The sequence below is a fragment of the Mustela nigripes genome, chromosome 17 (genome assembly GCF_022355385.1).
Source record: "Mustela nigripes isolate SB6536 chromosome 17, MUSNIG.SB6536, whole genome shotgun sequence".
Lineage (NCBI taxonomy): Eukaryota > Metazoa > Chordata > Mammalia > Carnivora > Mustelidae > Mustela > Mustela nigripes.
In genome coordinates, this window is record NC_081573.1 from 42,528,240 (window position 1) to 42,549,053 (window position 20,814).

General features: G+C 48.3%; 1 protein-coding gene across 3 annotated transcripts in view; it reads left to right on the plus strand.

The window, feature by feature from the left end:
* The window catches only part of PRMT7 (protein arginine methyltransferase 7), a 47,453-nt gene that overhangs the window by 23,395 nt on the left and 3,244 nt on the right, over positions 1 to 20,814 (plus strand). For 2 of the 3 annotated variants that reach the window (XM_059383408.1, XM_059383406.1), the window contains exons 6-14: positions 2,520 to 2,632; positions 5,793 to 6,034; positions 6,257 to 6,437; positions 12,639 to 12,766; positions 13,202 to 13,337; positions 14,766 to 14,849; positions 15,442 to 15,489; positions 16,131 to 16,220; positions 20,581 to 20,742. In XM_059383408.1, the coding sequence (XP_059239391.1) occupies positions 2,520 to 2,632; positions 5,793 to 6,034; positions 6,257 to 6,437; positions 12,639 to 12,766; positions 13,202 to 13,337; positions 14,766 to 14,849; positions 15,442 to 15,489; positions 16,131 to 16,220; positions 20,581 to 20,742 (1,184 nt within the window). The remainder of the gene's footprint in view (positions 1 to 2,519; positions 2,633 to 5,792; positions 6,035 to 6,256; positions 6,438 to 12,638; positions 12,767 to 13,201; positions 13,338 to 14,765; positions 14,850 to 15,441; positions 15,490 to 16,130; positions 16,221 to 20,580; positions 20,743 to 20,814) is intronic. The other variant, XM_059383407.1, reaches the window with a different exon arrangement.

Below are 20,814 nucleotides of genomic sequence, written 5' to 3' on the forward strand. Positions count from 1 at the left end.
ACTTTGTATCTCTTCTTGCAGAACAAACTGTTTCCTCTTTTTTTTTTTTTCCTTTTATGGTTTTTATTTTTTTGTTTGACAGAGATCACAAGTAGGCAGGGGAGTGGAAGGGTGGGCGGGGAGCAGCCTCCCTGCCGAGGGGCTCCATCCCAGGACCCTGAGATCATGACCTGAGCCAAAGGCAGAGGCTTAAGCATTTGTGCCATCTGGTCATGTGGCAGAGACTTAGAAGGCGGTGGGGTACCCACTCTTCTCGGGCTCCCCATCCTCCTGGAGCTCCCTGCCCTCCTCAGCCCCCCCCCCCCCACCCGTAGGTCCTACATTAGCACTCAGCATGCTAGCTACCAGGCTCTCAAGAGTGTTTGTGAAGATTCGGTGGACTGTAAAGCTTTGTTTATTTGAAGCAAATTGGACAATACATCATTTTGAGTTACTTAATTGGCTTAAAAATTATTCAGGAGGTAGAATTGGCAGGGCTTGGTGACAGAGAGGGAGGAATCACGGAGTCAGCTAAGGTTTGCTGCCCGTTCTGGGTGCTGGGCGTAGTTCTATAGGCATCGCTTGGGGTAAAATGACCAGCAGAGCAGACAGGGCTGCCGCTCTCCTGGAGCTGGTGAATGATGGCCAGGTTTCAGGACCGTGTGACTGGTGGTGCTGGCCACTGAGGCAGAGGCATGAGAGGGAGAAGCAGACATGTAGGTGTGGGGTGCAGTTTGGGACAGTGTATTTATGTTTGAGTTCGGCGTGATAGCAGAGAAGGTAGGCAGAGACAAGTGTCTCTTGTCAGCTTTCATGACTGGGAGCACAGGGCTGCTTTGTAGAAAGTGGGCAGCTGAAGGGCCAATTCAGCCAGAGCAGCCCCACCCCCGTTGAACTGCCGTTTTGTTGTAAAACTTAAATTGACCTTGCCCCCCACCTACCCACCAGGGGAACTTATTTAAAAGCAAGTCCGGGAAACCAGTCCCAGGTAACAAAGTCCAAATACAAGGGTGGGTCAGGCCAGGTAGAGGTATTCAATCTAGTGGAGGTGCATACTGTCTCCTAGCTACCCAGGAGTGTGGGCCTCTGCCCTTTGGGAGCCTTTTGGCGCCAATCCTAACCAAGGTGTGATAGGCTAAATCAAATGTCTACTAGGGTAAATTGTAATTCAGTTGGTCGCCTAGCGTCACTGTGGAGTTTCCTGTGTGTGTTACAGTCTCATTGGCCACCTGTGTGTGGCCAGGCCCAACCACATGGCCTTTGCTCTATAAAAGTTAGTCTGGAAAGCAGGGAGGGGTCATCCTCTCTGTAGGGGCGGCCCTAACTGGTCAGTTTGTCAGTGTGATTCCTGATGCTTGGCAGGAAATAAAGCTTTGCTTGACCTTCGACTTGTATCAGTCTCGCTCCTTTAATCACGGACCCATTATTGGGGTATCCAATTTTGAGGGGACCCAACAGTCAGCTCTTACCTTTGCTGTCCTAACCACCACCACTTGGAGCAGGTCTCATTACCCTTGTACAGATGAGGTGACTGACAGCACTGAGGGTTCCGGGCCAGAAGGTGGGATCCAGGCTCGGGTCTCCATGACTAAAGGTTCAGGCTCTCTGTACCACACCCTCCTTTGAGCCTCCTTAATGCTTCTCTTTCCTTAAATTGTCCTTGAAACTCATCTTCTCCGTAGGAAAGATGAGTGGGCTTTGTCAGATTGGAATTCGTGCAGCCTTAGGAGTGTTCACAGCTAATTCTCTGTGATGAATAGCCCCTTTCAAAGTTAATTTTGTCTCTTGGCTCATTAAAAATTAAAATTGTAGAAGTAACATTACATTACATTACAGAGGTTCAGGAAATAGAGTCAGCCAAAAGATCTCCCCTACTCCTACTATCCTAAACAACTATTACTTGGGGGCTCGTTGTTTGGTAGCAAGAAACTTAATTTAGGGGGCTTTGGTGTAAGGAACTGGGGAATCCTGGATCTTGAAGTATCACTGGAATTATGCAGCCTTTCTAGCTTTGGTTTCCTCTCCCTCCATGAAGCCTAGAAATACTTGAAGGGCCAATGTTCAGTTTTGCTTTTCAAATCATTTTTGCTAATATATTAATAGTTTAATTGTTAATTTGTATCTCCAGTTGCTAATAATAATGAAACATTTTCCACGTACTTGATTGATTAGTTTTTCTGTGATGAATTGTCTATTTGTATTTTTGCCTGGTTTTCTTTTTGGGTGTTTATAGTTTTCTTACTAGTTCTGTGAGTCCCATGCAATATTAAACATACAGAAAAATTAAAAGAGTGGTATAGCAAACACTGCATTCTCGTAACCAAGATTTACCAGTTGGTAGTATTTCGATGTGTGTATGTCTATCAAAATGGGTTTTTTGGTGAGCCATTAGAAAGTTTCATGACACTTCTAGATAAATTGAATGTATGGATGTGCTTTCAGAGTAATGATCTGTTCACCTTTTATCTTTCATGTATTTGCTGTCAGTATTTTTTCTCATTGATCATTTGCTTCTGGCTCTGATTCCTTGTGTTTCTCAGATGGTGACATGCCATGCCGTGCCAATATCCTGATCACAGAGCTGTTTGACACAGAATTGATCGGAGAAGGAGCGCTGCCCTCCTATGAGCATGCGCACAGACATCTTGTGCAGGTAGGGACCTGGGGCCTCCCTCGGCTACATTGCTGTGCTCTCTGCTGGCTCACACAGGTCTCCTTGGTGCCCCACGCTCTGCACAGCCTGAGCCCTCTGTACTTCACTATATCCCCTAGGATACCCTAGATTCCTGGGAGACTCCGCTTCTCCTTAATTAGGACTTGTGGGTCTCTTACCAAGTCTTCGTAGGCTAGAGCTGAAAGGCAAGAAACTGTCTTCAGCTTCATTCATCCAAGGTTCTTTAACTGTCACCTGTGTATAAGGCATTCTAGTATCCTGGGAGAAAAACAAAACATTCTTCCTGTTTCTAAGATCCACACTGGTCGGGGATGGTATAGACTGGTTGGGCCAGGTGGAAAGGCCAACAGAAGCACCAGTAACATTTGTTTTAAGACTGGCAGATGAGGGCCAGGATGAGGAGATACGGGTATATAGAGAGAAGGTGAAACATGGAAAGGCCCTGAGGAGAGGGAGAGGTATCCCAGGTAGCAGACCTGTTCTCTGCATCAGTGGGAAGACCCCTCAGGCAGGCTTGTGAGCTGATGGTGGAAAGTCAAAGAGAGGGCGGAAGGCCTTGAATGCCAAGCCCTCTCTCCATTCTAGGCAAAAGAATTTAGGTAGTGATAATCTTTGGCAGTTTTTTGGAGAAGGGAGAGGCATGCTGACAGTGTTATCGGAGACATTGGTCTTCCTTTTTTATGGACATAAATGTCTCCAGAGGCAAAGGCCAGCTGGGAAGGTGTGAGTGTTTGCCACTTTTGCTGCCACCTGTATTGGGGGCACCATCTGGGCGAGCCTGCAGCTGCCTCCATCTGGGGCCCTGTGTGGGGGTTCTTGGTGTGGCCAGAGTGAAGAATGTGGCTCCTTCCAGGTCACTTGGGGCCACAGGCCACATTATTTACCCAGTCAGTGTGTGATGGTGATCACACTGTGAGATGTCTCCTTTTCTCCAAGATGGAAGATGTTTTTCTCGTAACATTGGTAGTAATTATTTCTATTTCTCCACATTAAAGCTGTGAACTAGATGAATCCCTAGAACAGAGAACACAAGGATATTTAAAATTACACTAGTGTTGCCCAATTGGCCTCCCTCAAATTCATCTATTAATTAAGAAGGTGTGCAGGCAGCTGTCTGCAGTTTCCTTTCTCAGCTGGTCTGCGTAGCCAGGTGTCCATTGTCTGTTCTAATCACTGCCCTCATCTGCCCACCTTGTGTCTGAGCTGGAAAGAGTTACAGCTTTTCAAAAAGGCTTCCATTGCCTGCCCCTTTTCCTGCCCTGTTGGAGGTCATGCAGCCGGGATGCTGTATGTCTGACAGATAATCCATGCAGTGGTGAGTGACCCAGTGATGGATCTAGGAGGTAAATTTATTGGGTGCCTTCATTTTGCCAGCCAGGGATATGAAGGTGTGCTCCCCGGCAGGCGGGTTGGTGAGCAGGCTGTCACAGTACAGCCGGAGGGTGCGCTCCGGTGGCGGCCAGTGGGGTGAGATCCTGCCCGCTGTGCTGGGGGAGATGGGAAGCATCAAGGAAAATAAAGCCCCGGCAGAGTCAGTCTGCAAGAGTGATCAGGCGTTGGTAGGTCATACGGGGGCGTTCTCAGTGGAGGAGGTCAGCATGCACAAAGATGGGAAGGTGAGCTGCTGCGGTGGGAGTGGTTGGCGTTATGGGTAGTGTGGGAGGGGGGCTTAGAGCTGAGGATGGAGGGCTGGGCAGGACTAGACTGAGATGGGCCACTGTGCAGTGTGGTGCCACAGGAGGGTTGTAAGCAGGGGTTGATACCAGGTTCCGGTAGGCAGGCCCATGGAGAGCACTTGGGATGCTAGATCAGGGGTGGGAAGACTGGTTAGAAGGTGGTTGGAGTCATTTAGGCTCTGGGGCTGAGGTGGGCCTCGGCTGAAACCAGAGAAATGGGCCTGGGCAGGTAGCCTTGGGGAGGACGGAGGTGGTCAAGGACTCGGTGATACTTAGATGTGGAGGCATTGATGGCGATGCCAGGGTTTGGGGCTTGGGAGACTGGATTGGATGGTGGTGCTCCTTATTGAATGGGAAGATGGGACGAGGACTGGGCTCAGGCAGGAGGGAAGAGGTGAACGTGATTTGTTTGGTTTAGGCAGAGTCTGAGCTACCCGAGGGTCAGATAAATAAGAGAGAACCAAGAGGCTTTTGGCTGTGCGGTATTTGGTAAATGGAAACGGGCTGGCTGACATCCCTCACAGGAGAGTGTGTGGAGCGAGAGAGATGGGCCAGACTAGGTCTGTGGGGGGTTCTCTTTGAAGGATGGGTAGGGAAGCACAGCCTTGTGAAGCAGCCAGAGGGGGAGAACAGTGTTTTTCATCCAGAGCCATGCGTGGAGACGTTTCTGGTGTCACAACTGAGAGGAGGCTGTTGTTGGCATCTTGTGGCTAGAGGCCAGGGATGTTCGTGAACACCATATGATGCACGGAACAGCCCCCACAGCAAAGGGTCATCTGACTGAAGAGGACTCTTGTATGGAGGCAGGCAAACCCCGTGCCTGTCATTTCCCTATAGCGGCGGCTGTGAGTGTCCTCTTCATGGCTGGACACCTGCCGCCTGGTGCATAGAGGCTATCAGGTGAAGCACAGAGGTAGGAGGGAAACCAGGAGCGACTGCAGCCAAAACCAAACGAGGGGAGTGGTTGGCGGTTCCTGGTGAGGCCAGGAGGTCAGGTCATCCGAGGGTGGATACTTACCCATTGTGCTGTGCGGTAAAAAGGTTCTGGGTCTGGGTGAGAGCTGTGCTGAAGAGAACTCAGAGCCCAGTGCCAGCATCACTGCTTAGCAGACTTGGACTCTTTGTGCAGAGTTGGTGTGGGAGTTAATGAGCATGATGACAATTAAGGATTATTTTTGAAGTATTTGAGAGTGTCATGTAGTTGGGAACTTACCTGACATAAATCATTTTAGGCATAATGTGTATTCTTTTTGAAATCTGGTTCCTTTTTTTTGCTTCCCCAAGGACATTAGGCTAAGAACAGTTCACCATCCTCATAGTGAGTGGGAAGGCGTTGGATGCTATTCAGCCGACCTGATATTAAGGAACAAGCCTCTTGATCAGTGAGAATTGCTGTGGGTTTGTTTTATAATACATCTACCGGTTTATTGTTCTCTTCTTTTGTTTTTGTAACATACACTTAGGAAAACTGTGAAGCCGTGCCTCATAGGGCGACTGTCTATGCGCAGCTGGTGGAGTCCAGGAGGATGTGGTCGTGGAATAAGCTCTTTCCTGTCCGCGTTCAGACTGGCCACGGAGAGCAGGTCATCATCCCCCCCTTGGAACTGGAGAGGTGCCCCGGTGCCCCGTCTGTCTATGACATTCAGCTGAACCAGGTGTCGCCCACTGACTTCACTGCCCTCAGTGATGTGATGCCCATGTTCAGGTACCAAGGAACCGGACCAGCCAGTGGTGCTTTGAGATAATTTGGTGGAATTGGGGGCTTTAGAAGTTTTTCATGAATGAGAAGGAAATCTAGCGGAGGTCACCTTTTGAAGGCAGGAGTCTGTTGCAAACAAGTCTCATTGCTGGCGATGTCACTGTAAAAGCTTAAAAATGGAGGATGTGAGCTTTAAATATGCTTAAGTTCCTGCATATTCTTCCACAGTGTGGACTTTAGCAAGCAAGTCAGTAGCTCAGCGGCCTGCCACAGCCGGCAGTTTGAACCTCTGGCATCGGGCCGAGCTCAGGTGGTTCTCTCCTGGTGGGACATTGAAATGGACCCTGAGGGGAAGATCAAGTGCACCATGGCCCCCTTCTGGGCACACTCAGACCCAGAGGAGCTCCAGGTAAGAAGAGGTAGGAGTTGAGCACGTTTTCATGTAAATTAGGAAACTTGTCTGCTTTTGGTTTTGGGAAAGTAGTATGTTGAACCTTAGATTCACAGGAATTTAGAGACAGGAGGACTGTGTCAGGATTTTTTTTTTAATATTTTATTTATTTATATGACAGAACGAGAGAGAGCGTGAGAGTGTGTGTGCGCATGTGTGCACACAAGGGCACAAGCAGGTGAGCGGCAGGCAGAGGGAGGGGGAGAAGCAGGCTCCACGCTGAGTGTGGGGATACACACACACACACACACACACACACCCCGCCCCCCCCCAGCCTGTGGCAGGCAGAAGGAGTGGGAGAGGTAGGCTCCCCGCCGAGTGTGGAGAAGGAGAGAGACAGACAGACACACACACGCACGCATACACGCACACACACCTGCCCCTACCATGGCCCTGAGATCATGGCCTGAGCCGAAGCCAAGAGTTGGCCCCTTGACTGAGCTACCCAGGTACCAGTCAGAGAAGAGTTAAAACAACAGCAGCAGCAAAAAGGCAAGGGAACCCATGGTAAGCTAGAAAACAGACCTTGGAGTCTGCTGAGTTCATGCACGGCACCAGCAGACACGAGGCCGCAGAGGGGTGCTGGCTCACATGGCGATGCTCAGAGCCCCCACCCCCAGCCCCCATGGAACCCCAGGGCCTCAGCTCAGCTTGGAATGGAGGACTGTGGTCTGTCTACAGTCTCATTTTCTGTGCCCTCAAAATCTTGTGTAGCTTAATAGAAAGTGGGCAGAGGATGTGAACTACAGAAAAGAAGTGCATGGTTTTAACACAAAACGAAAAGCTCTTAAGCCTCACTTGTACAAGCAGTGCAGATGTAAACTGCATTTAGACCTTTATTTTCCACCTGTTAGTGTTAAAGTTCAGAAAGGTTGGTGACGCGCTCTGGGTAGGTGCTGTGGGGAAAGGCAGGCCCATGAACGTCAGAGCTTCTGTGGAGTGTGGGGAGACCCTGTCTGTCCCTGTGGGAAGGACACCACTTCTAGATGTTTAGGCTCTGGGTAAAGTTGCATAGGCGTACAATGACGTGTGTGCCAGGATACTCACTACAGCCCTGACTTAATGAAAAAGGACCAGAACACCCTAGAAGCTAGCAATAGGGGACTGGCTAAGTCTGTTGTCATACATCCATTTAGAGGGTGAAGCAGGTCCCTGAGCACTGCTGGAGAACAGTCTCCAGGACAGTTGATGAAGTTCTAGAACCTAGGTGAGGTTCGGTGGGCTGAGGTTCGGAGCCGATGACCAAGAAAGAATTCTTGAGACATCTTTGGTGCAAAATGGTGGTTTATTAAAGCACGGGGACAGGACCCGTGGGCAGGGAGAGCTGCTGCCCCGGGTTGTGAGGGTAGGCATGTTATATACCTTGCGGTTGGGGGAAGGTGAGGGGAAGGTATGGGAGGTTTCAACAGAGTTCTCACGTGTTAAGGACGGCCTGCAAGGTGCTGGGGGGAGGCCTTGCCCTTATGGCTTGATCAGTGTCGTCTTTAGGTCAGGCACTAACATCAAGATAATTGGGAGATTCTTGGTAGGGTATTATGATCCTGCCATCATTTACATTCCCTTCTACCTCAGTCTCCTCCAGTTTATGGTGGGAGGGAGACATTAGGGCTTCAGGAACCGAAACTTATTTGCCTCTGGAAATTTGTGCTATTGATAAGGTAACCTCCCTGTTTAGGTCTCTAGGACATCTGTAGAGCAAGGGAGATTCCTGTTCTGCAGGATTGCATTCCCTGCAAGTTAACTGTTTATCGTTTTATGGCGGTCAGGGGTGCCTGAGGAATGCTACACATGTGGAGGGGAGCGGGTGGAGAGGGGGTGCAAGGCGCCAGCTTTTGCTCTGTCCTCAGCCAGCCTCCTGCTCCCTCATCACAGTCATTAAATAAACACAAATAAGAGGTGCAGAACAGTGTGTGGCGTGCCAGCGTTTGTGTTATTTAAGATGAGAATATATGTGTTTATGACTTTACGTGTGTGGTGGGTGTGTGCGAGAGTATCTTTGGAAGCATTTATAGAAGTTGGTAAAAGTGGTCGCTTCTGGGAAGGGGGCTGGAGGTGAGGGGTGGAAAGGAAACTTAACTTTTCACTCCATGACCGTTTTGTATATTTTGAATTTTCTCTGACGTGCATGTATTGTCTACCCTCTATACACACACTCAAAGAGGGGGGAAGTGGGAAAGCCGCTTCAGTGCTGAGAAGCCAAACCTTCTTTGAGGGGCCCGAAGACAAACTCAGGACAAAGCACAAGCTGACACCACGCAACCCCCACTCCCAGCCCCAGGTGGGCTCTGTGTGACATTCCTCAGGCCTTCCTGCTGTCCTAAAGCCGAGGGAAGGAAAAACAAATGATTAACTGATAGAGATCGAGGACCTGAGTCTCTTTCAGTTTACGAAATGTCTTAGTGATTTACAAGAAAAAAGCATTCTTATCAATAAAACATTCTTATTAATAACCCAAAGTCCAGCAGGAGACTCCCAGCTGTCTTAATGCTTTACTAGAGGAACAACAACCTTAACTTAACAATGCCGAGGTCTCCAGTATCTTGGAAGTCCTCTTAGGATATGAAAATCCTTTTGAAACTTCCCTTTTCCTTACCTCCCCCAACTCCCAGGTATCTAATCAGCCACCTCACACGGTCCTGGTGCGGCTCTTTCTGCCCACGGCTTCTTTTGGCATGCTTTCATAAAAACACCATTTCGCACCAAAGGCGTCTCAAGAATTCTTTCTTGGCCCTTGGCTCCAGACCCTACAACTTCTCCATTTCCATGAAAACCATTCCTTCTCTACCTCGTAGGCTCTGCGCACCATTCTGTCTGTATTCTGTTGTTACCATATGCTGGGCACTGGATTTATCTCCATTGTTGCCCTGTTAGTTCTGGGTGTACATGGGGTGACACCGGGGGACGGCCTGTGCTGCTCCTCTGCTCCCTGAGTTAGCGCTTAGGCCAAAGGGTAATGACTGCTGCAGGATTGCAGATGACCCTCCCCACCCCTGGGCCTGTGAGGTCCCCCATCTCCCCTCTGCCCTTCGGCTGCCTGGCCCTCGGTGGCCATGCCTCCAAGCAGTGTATATGAACTTCTTTGTGCACAGCCTGGTCTGTAGGCTGAGCGTGAGTTTGGAGGCGGGAGGGGGCTGGTCAGAACTCACCCACGGAATTGAGATAGACACTGGGCTGCTTGCTTCCTCTCCAGGAATGTGATGGATGTAAAATTAACATAAGAATGTTAAATGCTAATACTTTCATTTGCACATTTTCACAGTGCTGCCTGTGTGGTTTTGGAATACAGGGTGAGGTTCACTGGGGTGAGGTCCAGAACCCCTGACCAAGAAATAATTCTTGAGACATCTTTGGTGCAAAAAGGTAGTTTTATTAAAGTAAGGTGACAAGATCGGTGGGAAGAAAGAGCTGCTGCCCCAGAGTCTTGAGGAGTGGTGATTAAATACTTGGGAGTTGGGGGAAGTTAAGGAAAAGTGATGGTTCAAAAGAACTTTAATATGCTAAAAAGGACCCACCTACGAGATACCAGAGGCTCTGGGGTTGCCGTGTTAAGGTTTCCCCTTCTAGCAAAGGGGTGTTCTCTCTAGCAAAGTGTTAGCGCTAGGATAGTAGGGAGACTCCTGGCAGCTGCGGGGTGAGCTTATGTTTTGTCTCCAGCTGCCCTTCTCCCTCATCACTACTGTGTATCTTCTTATTCCTTCAGTCCTCATACGAGACGTGCCCAAACTGAGACCGAGGCACGACCCAGCCTTTTGGAGCAGGGCCTCGGGTCTAGGCCACAGTGGTTGGTGCTTATTTCCTGACTGGGGTTTGCATCCTCACTTTACCGGCAGTGATTTAATGGACTGTTAGAAATTTGAAGAGCTGCAGTGGATCTCCCTCATAACTTCACTGAACTGCTCTTGGTCTGAAATATATTCTACGCCAAGGGCCAGTGGGTTCAGTCAGCAGCCCTCAATTTAGCATTAGGACCTGGGAGGCTGGTGTGTGAGGACAGGATGGTCAGGGAACTCAGAACCATAATCCAGGAGGGGTTGGGGAAGGCTTCTCTTGTCTTTGGGTCAGTTTGCTTAGTAAGGAAAAGAACAGGTTTTAGAAAATCAATTTTTTTTCCTTGTTAGCATTTACTTATTCTGTATCGTGTTTAGTTACACTGACATTTTTTTTTAAAGATTTTTATTTATTTATTTATTTGGCAGAGAGAGAGAGAGATCACAAGTAGGCAGAGTCAGAGAGAGAGAGAGAGAGAGAGAGAGAGAGAGAGAAGCAGGCCCCCCACTGAGCAAAGAGCCCAATGCTGGGCTCTATCCCAGGACCCTGGGATCATGACCTGAGCCGAAGGCAGAGGCCCAATCCACTGAGCCACCCAGGCGCCCCTACACTGTCATTTTTTAGCTGTTATGTTCAAATAGACATTTTAGACACCTAGAAATGTCATTCACCTGCCTTTTGGTTAAATTCAGATCTGGGTAGGCAGAATGCAAGTTCCTGAAAAGTAGGGCTGGTGTCAGCTCTCTTTGCGTCTGCCCACAGTGCTTTGGGAGTCTCCCAGGGACCAAGTTTTTCTTAGTTCCGGCTGGTAACAGAGAATGAACACACTCATCTCATCAGAATTGAGCCAGGCATCCACTTTTTAGGATGGTTCTTTGTTTTTTAAAAACAGGCTTTAAAAAAAATAAAAAGAGGATTAAAGATTATGAGAGTAATAACCCTCCTTGTGTAAAATAAAAAGGAGACCAAAATCACTCGGGGTCCTGTCACTGCAGAGAGCTCCCTTTTGATCTCTTTCCACATGCAGGAGATTGTGGCGCTGGTTTCTGTTTTCATGCTGCACGGAGTCTGCAGTTACCATCTTCAGTGCCTTCTCATATTCTGTATAAGGATTTGTAGAGCCATTTCTGAGCCGCTGGACCTTTGGGTTGGTGCCAGTTTTTGCTAGTCTGGATCTGTAATAAGGGCGTTCATGTGAATATAGCTTTTTTCCTTTAGTTTTTCTTTACCTTTTTTTTAAACTTTTCTTTTTCAGTGTTCCAAGATTCATTGTTTATGCACCACGCCCAGTGCTCCATGCAATACCTGTCCTCCTTAATACCCACCACTAGGCCCAACCACCTCCACCCCCAGAACCCTCAGTTTGTTTCTCAGAGTCCACGGTCTCTCATGGTTTGTCTCCCCCTCCAATTTCCCCCAGTCCCTTCTCCTTTCCTTCACCCAGTGTCCTCTGTGTTACTCCTTATGCTTCACAAGTAAGTGAAACCACCTGACAGTTGACTCTCTGCTTGACTTACTTCACTCAGCATAATCTTCTCCAGTCTCCTTTGGTTTTTCTTATCAAAGAATTCTGTATACAGGGTTTGTAGTGTCAAAAAGGATGAATGCAGTTTATTAAAAGTTGACTCTGGATCATCATAAACTGTTTAGAATTTAAAGTTATTTAGAGTATTTTAGTAATTTAGAGTAATACTAAATTTAGATTCCAGGTCTTTAAAAACTATTTCATATTATTTTATTTTTTTAAATTTTTTTAATTTTTTTGAATAAATGCACTGTACTAGGTGTGGAGCTCAGCACAGGGCTTGAACTCATGATCCCAAGATCACGAGTTGGAGTCTTACCAAGTGAGCCACCCAGGCTCCCCTAAAAATTTTAATTCAAAAGAATAAACAGAACAAGACCCTTCTGTACTATTTTCCCAACTTTTTATTTTGAAAAATTCTAAATCAACAGAATAAATGAAAATAAATACTGATATGCCCTTTACTTAAATTTCCCAGTTGTTAACATTTATATGTTTGTTTGTCTCTTCCCCCATCTTCCATCTCTACTTCCCTTCTTCATTGCCTACACACACACACACACGAGGTGGAGGCATGCATATGTACACATGCACACACATGGGGTGGAGGCTGGAGTCCCCTGTCCTGAACCCCTCTTGAAGACCACATTGCTTCCTTCTAAAGCCAGCAGCGCTCTAGCAAGCTTTCTGGCCATTAGCCACTCACTTGAGAATTCTCCTCTCTATCTCTTTGGCAAGAGTAGGCATCTGTAGTCCACAGCATGGTCTCCCTGCAAGCGGGTTTGGGCTTGGATTTTGACTTCTGGATTAGAAACATTGCCCTTCCTGCAGCTTGGGGACGGTTGATTCTCTGTTCCCTGTTTCAGTGGCGGGACCACTGGATGCAGTGTGTGTACTTCTTGCCACAAGAAGAGCCCGTTGTCCAAGGCTCAAGCCTCTTCCTGCTAGCCCACCACGACGACTACTGTGTATGGTACAGCCTCCAGAAGACCAGGTATGCCCTGTGTCTTGTGGGCGGGGCGGGGGTGTGTGCTCTGGGCCAGCGACTCTGTGCACTTCTGGAAGTTCACCTTATAAACCCTGTAGAGGCATGAGTGGGCAAGTTTGCCTCTGAACAGAGTGAGAGTAAGAAATAAGAGTGAAAGTTTTGTGACTGGCGCTGTTAGCGCCTATTGTCATGTACTCAGAAGAGGCTGCCCTGGTTGTAGGGCCCCCATTTGGAAGAGACCTAGATGAGAAGACTTGAATTGGGGGGTCTTCTAACCTCTAATGCCCCTTTGCAAGCACGTTCCTAGGCTCTTGGCCTCTAGAGGTTGGGGGTGTGCCCACCACCTTTACCGGGCAGATCCCTGAGCCATGCCTTCATGCCTGCCAGTGCCTAGCAGGTCATGCTCATCATGTGTGTCTGTCTGTTCATTTCCTGGCCTAGCCCTGAAAAGAATGGGAGAGTCTCCCCACCACGCCCCGTGTGCGACTGCCAAGCTCATCTGCTCTGGACCCGGCCTCGGTTTGGAGAGATCAATGATCAGGACAGAACTGAACGATACGTCCAGGCCCTAAGAACGGTCAGTGTGCAGCCCCTTGGGTGGTTATAGGCAAGAGGGAGTTGGTACCATGGGCTCCAGCTCATTTTCTACTTACAGTTGGTTGGTTTTGATTTCTGTGCTTCCTGGTTTTCTGGTGGCTTCTGGGTGGGCCCTCAGGTGGTGAGCCAGGGAGCATGTTACCAGGCTTGTTCTCTACTCTCCTATGAGAGCCTCTGCCTGGGAGTCTTACCCAGTCTCTGCCTTTGTCCCTCGAAACATGTTGCCTTTGTGGTCACTAGCAGTTGCTGTGGGTGATCCCAGTGGATTCGGCAACCCCATCCTTCCTTTCATCTGCCTCCTTTCTAAAATTTTCTAGGGGTGCCTGGGTGGCTCAGTTAATAAGCATCTGCCTTTGGTTCAGGTCATGATCTCGGGGTCCTGGGATCAAGCCCCACATCGGGCTCCCTGCTCTACGGGAAGCCTGTTTCTCCCTCTCCCCCTGCTTGTGTTCCCTCTTTTGCTCTCTCTCTGTCAAATAAATAAATAAAATCTTCAGATAATAATAATAAAAAATAAAAACAAATAAAATTTTCTGAAATATATATCTGGTTAGGGGTGCCTGGGTGGCTTAGTTGGTTAAGTGACTACCTTCAGCTCAGGTCATGTTCCTGGAGTCCCAGGACTGAATCCCACATTGGGCTCCCTGCAGAGCAAGGAGTCTACTTCTCCCTCTGAGGGCTCCCCCTCCCTGGCTCGCTCTCTCATTCTCCCACTCATCCTCTCTCTCTCAAATAAATACAATCTTTAAAAAAAAATATATACACATATATGTATATATATGTATGTATGTGTGTATGAATGAATGAATGAATGAATGGATCTGGTTATATAACTCTCCTGCCTAAAAACATTTGTTCCCTGCTGCCTGTAGCTGTGGTCTCTTAGGCCAGGACCACACACAGGCTTTGGAGGGGAGTCTCTTAGGCCTCTTGGAGTTGTATGCAAAAATATGTGTGCATATATGCAAATGGATGCATTTTTGCAGGAGGGGGATCCAAACTGTCTTAAGTTTCTCTCCAAGGGTTCTGCGACCTGTAAAGGAATCACTGCCTTTGGCGAGTCACTTGAGGGACCCACAGCTATTTGTGCTGTGACCAGAAAGGGAAGAGATTGGGAGGCTGGGCTTTTTAGGACAGCTTGTGGAGAGTCTTTCCTGACAGTGAGGTCTGGGTGGGGAGAGGTGGGTGAGGTGGGTACGTTGGAGGGCGGGGGCTGCTACTGCTTGGCAAGCCTGACTGTGGGGACCCAAGAAGATCCAGCTGGGTGTTGAGGGTGTAGAATCGGATCGAAGGATCACAGAGTGAGTTGGTGGAGTCAGAAGAAGGGAAGCATTTCTGTTAGCGCGCCAACAAAAATTTCTTGACCTACCAGAAGAAAACCTGTGTTGAGGTGGTTCTTCTCCCGCAGGTGCTGAAGCCGGACAGCGTGTGCCTTTGTGTCAGTGATGGCAGTCTGCTGTCCTTGCTGGCCCATCACCTTGGGGCAGAGCAGGTACTGGACAGGCGCCGTTCTGCTGGTTTTCCGAAGGCGGCTCTTGAGTTTGAATGTTACGTGGTCTGGGTACATAGTTCTGTGACTCAGGCTCTTTGCAGAGCACAGCTGCCATGGATGCAGGGACTTTGGGGTTGATCGCCTCGGTGTGCAGGCAGGAGTGAGGCTGTAGCTGTTCCTGTAGAGCTGCAGTTCCTTGTCAGAGTCTGCACCTTGTAAGGGCCAGTGCGGCAAGGGGGAGTGGTGCAGGGGCGGCTGGGTGGCTCAGTCTGTGAAGCCTTCCACTTCATGACCTTCCACTCAGGTCATGATCCCAGGGTCCTGGGATCCAGCCTCCCTGCTCAGTGGGGTGTCTGCTTCTCCCTCTCCCTCTGTCTCACCCTCCTCCCCCCCTCTCGCACACACACACTCTCTCTCTCAAGTGAAGTCTTTGTGGGGAGAAAAGGGGATGCTGTCCCCATGGGTAATGAGCACAGGTGGACTTGGTTAGGTGGTACCTTCTGCCTTGGAATGATCTTGTTGATGTTTGATCTTTAGTTTCTTTTTCTCTCAAGTCAATCTCCTACAACTAAGAGCATGGTATTCTCTTTAGGTATTTACCATAGAGAGCTCAGCAGCTTCGCACAGACTGATGAAAAAAGTAAGTGATAATGGTTGTTACTGAAATTATGAGGGGACCGGGTGGGGGCCTCCCTTCCTGCGTCTGGGATTGATGGCTTTGATGCTGTGTTGGCACTAAGGGAGCTAGTGAGAACCCCCTCCATCTTGAGAGCTGGCTCAGAAATCTGGGCTGTCACTGGATAGTAGCAAACCTCCAGACTCTGCTTTGTGTTTTGTGGCTTTTCTCCTCACTTCACATAAAACTAACAAAACTAAAATCTTTTGCAGTGATACAGCTGAGCTTATGATTCGTTTTGCCACCCGGTGCCCAGAGAGTCACTGCTCACAAGCTGACCTGACTAGTTGGTCCTGTGACCGTTATTTCTCCCCCAGATGATTGGCTTTGATTTCTTCTTCTCTGAAAGAAACTCCCAGAAATACAAGCCTGTTGCTGGGTCTTGCTTACATGCCTGCAAGAGAAATTTGTTTTGCTATTACAACATTTTGCTAGTGATCTCATCCTTGGGGCACTGGATGCCCCTGGAGGAGAGAATTTCCACAAAGCAGATGAAAGTGGTCCTCTAGAACTGTTTGGCCAGAAAACTGCGAACAGACCAGGCAACTCTGAGGGGTTGGTTTTTCCTGGACAAAAAGAGTACTTTCATTTTTTTTCTTGTTAAGATTTTCAAGGCTAACCATGTGGAAGATAAAGTTCATATAATAGAGAAACGGCCTGAGTTGTTAACGTCTGCAGACTTGGAGGGTGAAAAGGTGAGTGGCGATGGCTCTGTCTTTGCATGGAGGGCGCAGCACTGCGCTGATCTGAGCGCCCCCTTCTCGCGGCTGCAGGGGGGCTCCCACCCCTGCCTTGGCCGCTCTCAACTCTAGCTGATCTCTGCTCTTCTGAGGGAGGGCACAGTGGCTGTCTTGAGACGAGCAGCTGCGTGTTGTGGCCTCTCTGCCGTCCTCCTTCCCAGCGCTCCAGCTCCACTTGCTCCCGTGTTTTGGTTCGCCTTTCTGCCTACTTCCTGCCATGGCTGCCGTTGCTCTTCTGATCATCTGTCCCCCATGGTAGTTGGTCTTCTGACCACCCCACCCCACCCAGTGTGCCTCTGAAACTACTCCCACCCCTTAGTGACCTGAGAAACCAAACACAGTCTTCCCGCACATTTCTTCTTACCAGCCTCCTGGACCCTCATGACCCAGAGGCCTTCTTAACACATTTCTTTTTAGGTCCATAAGAGACTGCTTTTTTTAGGGGCACCTGGGTGGCTCAGTCGGTTGAGCATCTGACTGTTGATTTTGGCTCAGGTCATGATCTCAGGGTCCTGGGGTCGAGTCGCCCTCGTGGAGAATCCTTAAGGTTCTCTCTCTCCCTCTGCCCCTCCCCTGCTCACATGAGCTCTATCTTTCTCTCTCTCAAATAAATAAAATCTTTAAAGAAGGAGAGAGAGACTGCTTTTTCCAGGTTTTTATCTTTCTAGCTGCTCTTTCTCAGCTTCTCATGGGTTTCTGTTCCTTTACTCAATCCTTTTAGCAGTATATCTTGGTACTTTCTCCTTGTCTTTTCTGTCTTTTCTGTCTGTCTGTGTCTCTTCTCTGGGTGATCATTTCCCATAAGGGAATCTTTGGCCGCCAAAGCTGGGACTGCAAATCTCTTATGTCCAAGGACCAACTGGATAGCTTTCTTTACATATCTGCAGGCCCTTCAAGCTGGAATCGATCATCTTTCTTTGCCAACTTTTTTTTTTTTTTTTTTGACAGCTTTGCTGAGAATTGATGTGCCATAAAATTAACCCATTTCAAGTGTGCAATTCAGTGATTTTTTTTGTAAATTTGTATAATTATACAACTATCGCATATTTCAGTTTTAGAGCATTTCTGTCACCTAGCCCCTTGACCCAGGAAAGCACTGATCTGGTTTCTGTCTATAAAATAGTGTTTTCTGGGCATTTTATATAAGTGGAATAAAACGATGTGTGAACTTTAGTGTTGGGCTTCTTTCACTGGTCATGCCTTTGAGGTTCGTCCATTTGTAGAACATGCTGGCATTTTGTTCCTTCTCAGTGCTGAATAGTATGCGGAGCGCATGTTGTTTCTTCGCTCACCTCTTGGTGGGTGTTTGGATTGTTTCAAAACCGACTTTTGGCCTTTAAAATAATGCTGCTGTGAACTTTTTTTTTTTTTTAAAGATTTTATTTATTTGACAGAGAGAGATCACAAGTAGGCAGAGAGGCAGGCAGAGAGAGAGAGGAGGAAGCAGACTCCCTGCTGAGCAAAGAAGTGGGGCTCAATCCCAGGACCCTGAGATCATGACCTGAGCCCAAGGCAGGGGTTTAACCACCACCCAGGCGCCCTGCTGTGAACTCTTTTCTTTCTTTTTTTTCAGTTTTAGGAGGGAACTGATGCAGCTAGGTTTTTAAATTTAAATTTGTTTAGAAGTTTTATTTGTCCATATAATCTCTGTGTTCAACATGGTGCTCAGAATCATGGCCCTGAGATCAAGAGTTCTGTCCCCTTCGGGCTGAGGCAGCCAGGTGCTGCCATAGCTGCTGTGAGCATAGACAGATGTCTTTGTGAGGATATATGTTTTTAATTCTCTGAGATGCAGAGGCTTGGAATCACTGAATTGTGTGGGTTTTTTTTATACTTTTTTCTTTTTTTTTAAAGATATAATTTATTAGAGGGAGAGACAGTGACAGAGGGAGCCCAAGCATGAGGAGTGGGAGAGGAGGAAGCAGGCTCCCTGCTGAGCAGGGAGCCTGATGGGAGGCCTGATCCCATGACCTGAGCGAAGGCAGACCATCCCAGGTCCCTGAGATCATGACTTGAGCCAAAGGCAGCAGACGCTTAGTGACTGAGCCACAAAGCACCCCTTCATTTAACTCTTTAAGATACCACTACACTGTTGGCCAAAGCATCCCCACTAGTAACATGTATGAAAGTTTCAATTTTTCTCTATCTTTATTGGCACTTTGTACTGTCTGTCATTTTTATTGTCATTTTAGGTTGTGCAGTAATGTCTCATAATTTTGATTTGTATTTGCCTAATGACTAATGTTGAACTTGAACACCTTTGCATATGCTCATTAGCTGTCCTATGTCTAATTTGGCGACATAGTTATTCTTTTGCCCATTTTTTCCCCCATGCTTTTTTTTTTTTAAAGGAAGAATGTTTTTGAGATATAATTTACATACCATAGAATTCACCCACTTGAAGTGTGAAATTCAGTGATTTAGTGCATTATAAGGTCATACAATCATCACTACAATTTGTTTTAGAACATTTTCATCACCTAAAAAGAAACCCTGTGCCCATAAGCAGTCACTTCGTGTTTGCCCCCAGTCCTCCCAGCCTGTTGGCAGCCCCCAATCTGCTTTTTGTCCAGAGATTTTTAGATTCTGGACACTGCATAAAAATGGAATCATATGAAATGTGTGGTCTGTTTGTGGTTAGCTTCTTTCAAGGTTCATCCATGTTGTAGCATAAATCAGTACTCCATTTCTTCTTACTGCTGAAGAATATTCCATTGCATTGGAGAGACCACATTTTGTTTATCTGTTCAGCAGTTGATGGACACTTGGCTTGTTTCTGCTTTTCAGCTGCTATGCATGTGACTGTCTGAATACTCAGTCCAAGTTGTACTTGGCTCTGCCTTCAGCTCAGGTCATAATCCCAGAGTCCTGGGGTCGAGACCCTCATGGGGCTCCCTGCTCCGCGGGGAGCCTGCTTTCTCCCCTCTCTCTGTCTGCTTCTCTGCCTACTTGTGATCTCTGTCTGTCAAATAAATAAATAAAATCTTTAAAAATTAAAAAAAAAATTAAAAATACTCCGGTTCTGTAAGCCACTGATAATGGCACACCCACTAGCCTCCAGGTCAGTAGAGTAGTGACTAGCAGGGGTGAGACCAGGCTTTCTTGCCTTGTTCCAATGTAGTAGGGCCAACTCTTTTCTGTCTTCGGTGTTTCCTTCTGCTTCTTCCTTACCTCAGCTGGACACCCAGGTGTCATCTTAGACTGGCCCCTCCCTTGATGCCCATCTGCTTGGGCCACCCCCTGGGTGCCCTGTCTCCTCAGCATCTGCCACATCTCCCAGTCCTTCTTCTGTACACTCTCTGCTCCTTCCTTGGACCATTGCAGTACTCAACCAAGTCCTCTCCTGTGCCCATGCTTCCCGTGGCTGGTGTCTCTACATGCTTCATTCAGAGGGCTCTTTCTAAAACACATTTCTTCTTGGGCACCTGGGTGGCTCAGTTGGTTGAGCAACTTGATGGGGAGTCTGCTTCTCCCTCTGACCCATCCCTGTCCCGTGCTCTCTATCTCACTCACTCTTTCAAATAAATAAAATCTTAGAACAGAATACATCTCTTCTCGTTTTGAACCCCTGAGGAAGGCATTTAGAGATCTCTTATCTCCAGGAAAGAGTCCAGTGCCCTTGACCTGTCATCATCTGCCTTTGGACTACCCGGCTCCTCTCCATTTCTCTGGCCTCACCCTTTGCTGATCCTACTGTGTTTGCTCGTGTAACAAGCTCCTGAAGGGCCTTGCTGTCACATCTGTGCTTTTGCCCCTGTATCCTTCTGCTAGCATCCCTCGTCTTGTGCTTTTCTGACTCCTAGTCATATGTTTGTTCATTAATTTGGCAAACATTTACTGACCATTTGCTCAGGTCCAGGCACTTTGTAGGGTGCTGGGGTACTGTGCTGCCGATGTCCCCACTTCTGTGGTGTTCAGAACCTAGCAAGGAAGCCTGATAGAGGAGCACTGATGAGCTGTGAGTGGGGACCTACTAACAGGATGCCATTCAGCCCTTCTGATGCTGTTCCTTCTGGGGTCCCTCCACATGCTCCTTCCTCGCCTCTGCCTGTCAGCAGCTTACCACGCTGTACAAGGATGGCCCCAGCTCTGTCTGTTCCCGTTACCCATCTGTGTTTCCGAGGGCAGGGCTCAGGTGTGCTTCTCATCTTTGTGTCCTTCAGGGCAGGTGCAGACCCAGCGTGCTCACTGGTTGCCCGAGTGAGTGAATGAGTGCCTTTTTATTTCCATGTTTCCCATGACACTTGTAACCTGCCTTCACTCTTTAGCTAGCTCATTCTGACGCCTCGGACCTGTTTCTTGCTCTGGTTGCCAGGTCTCTCTCCTCGTGGGGGAGCCGTTCTTCACCACCAGCCTGCTGCCGTGGCACAACCTCTATTTCTGGTATGTGCGGACCGCCGTGGACCGGCATCTGGGACCTGGTGTCGTGGTGCTGCCCCAGGCCGCCTCGCTGCACGCTGTGGTTGTGGAGTTCAGGGTAGGCCACCCAGAAGTTGTTGCAGAAGGGGTGGGAGGTGGGGGTCCTGGTTTTCTTGCAGAGACCTTGGGT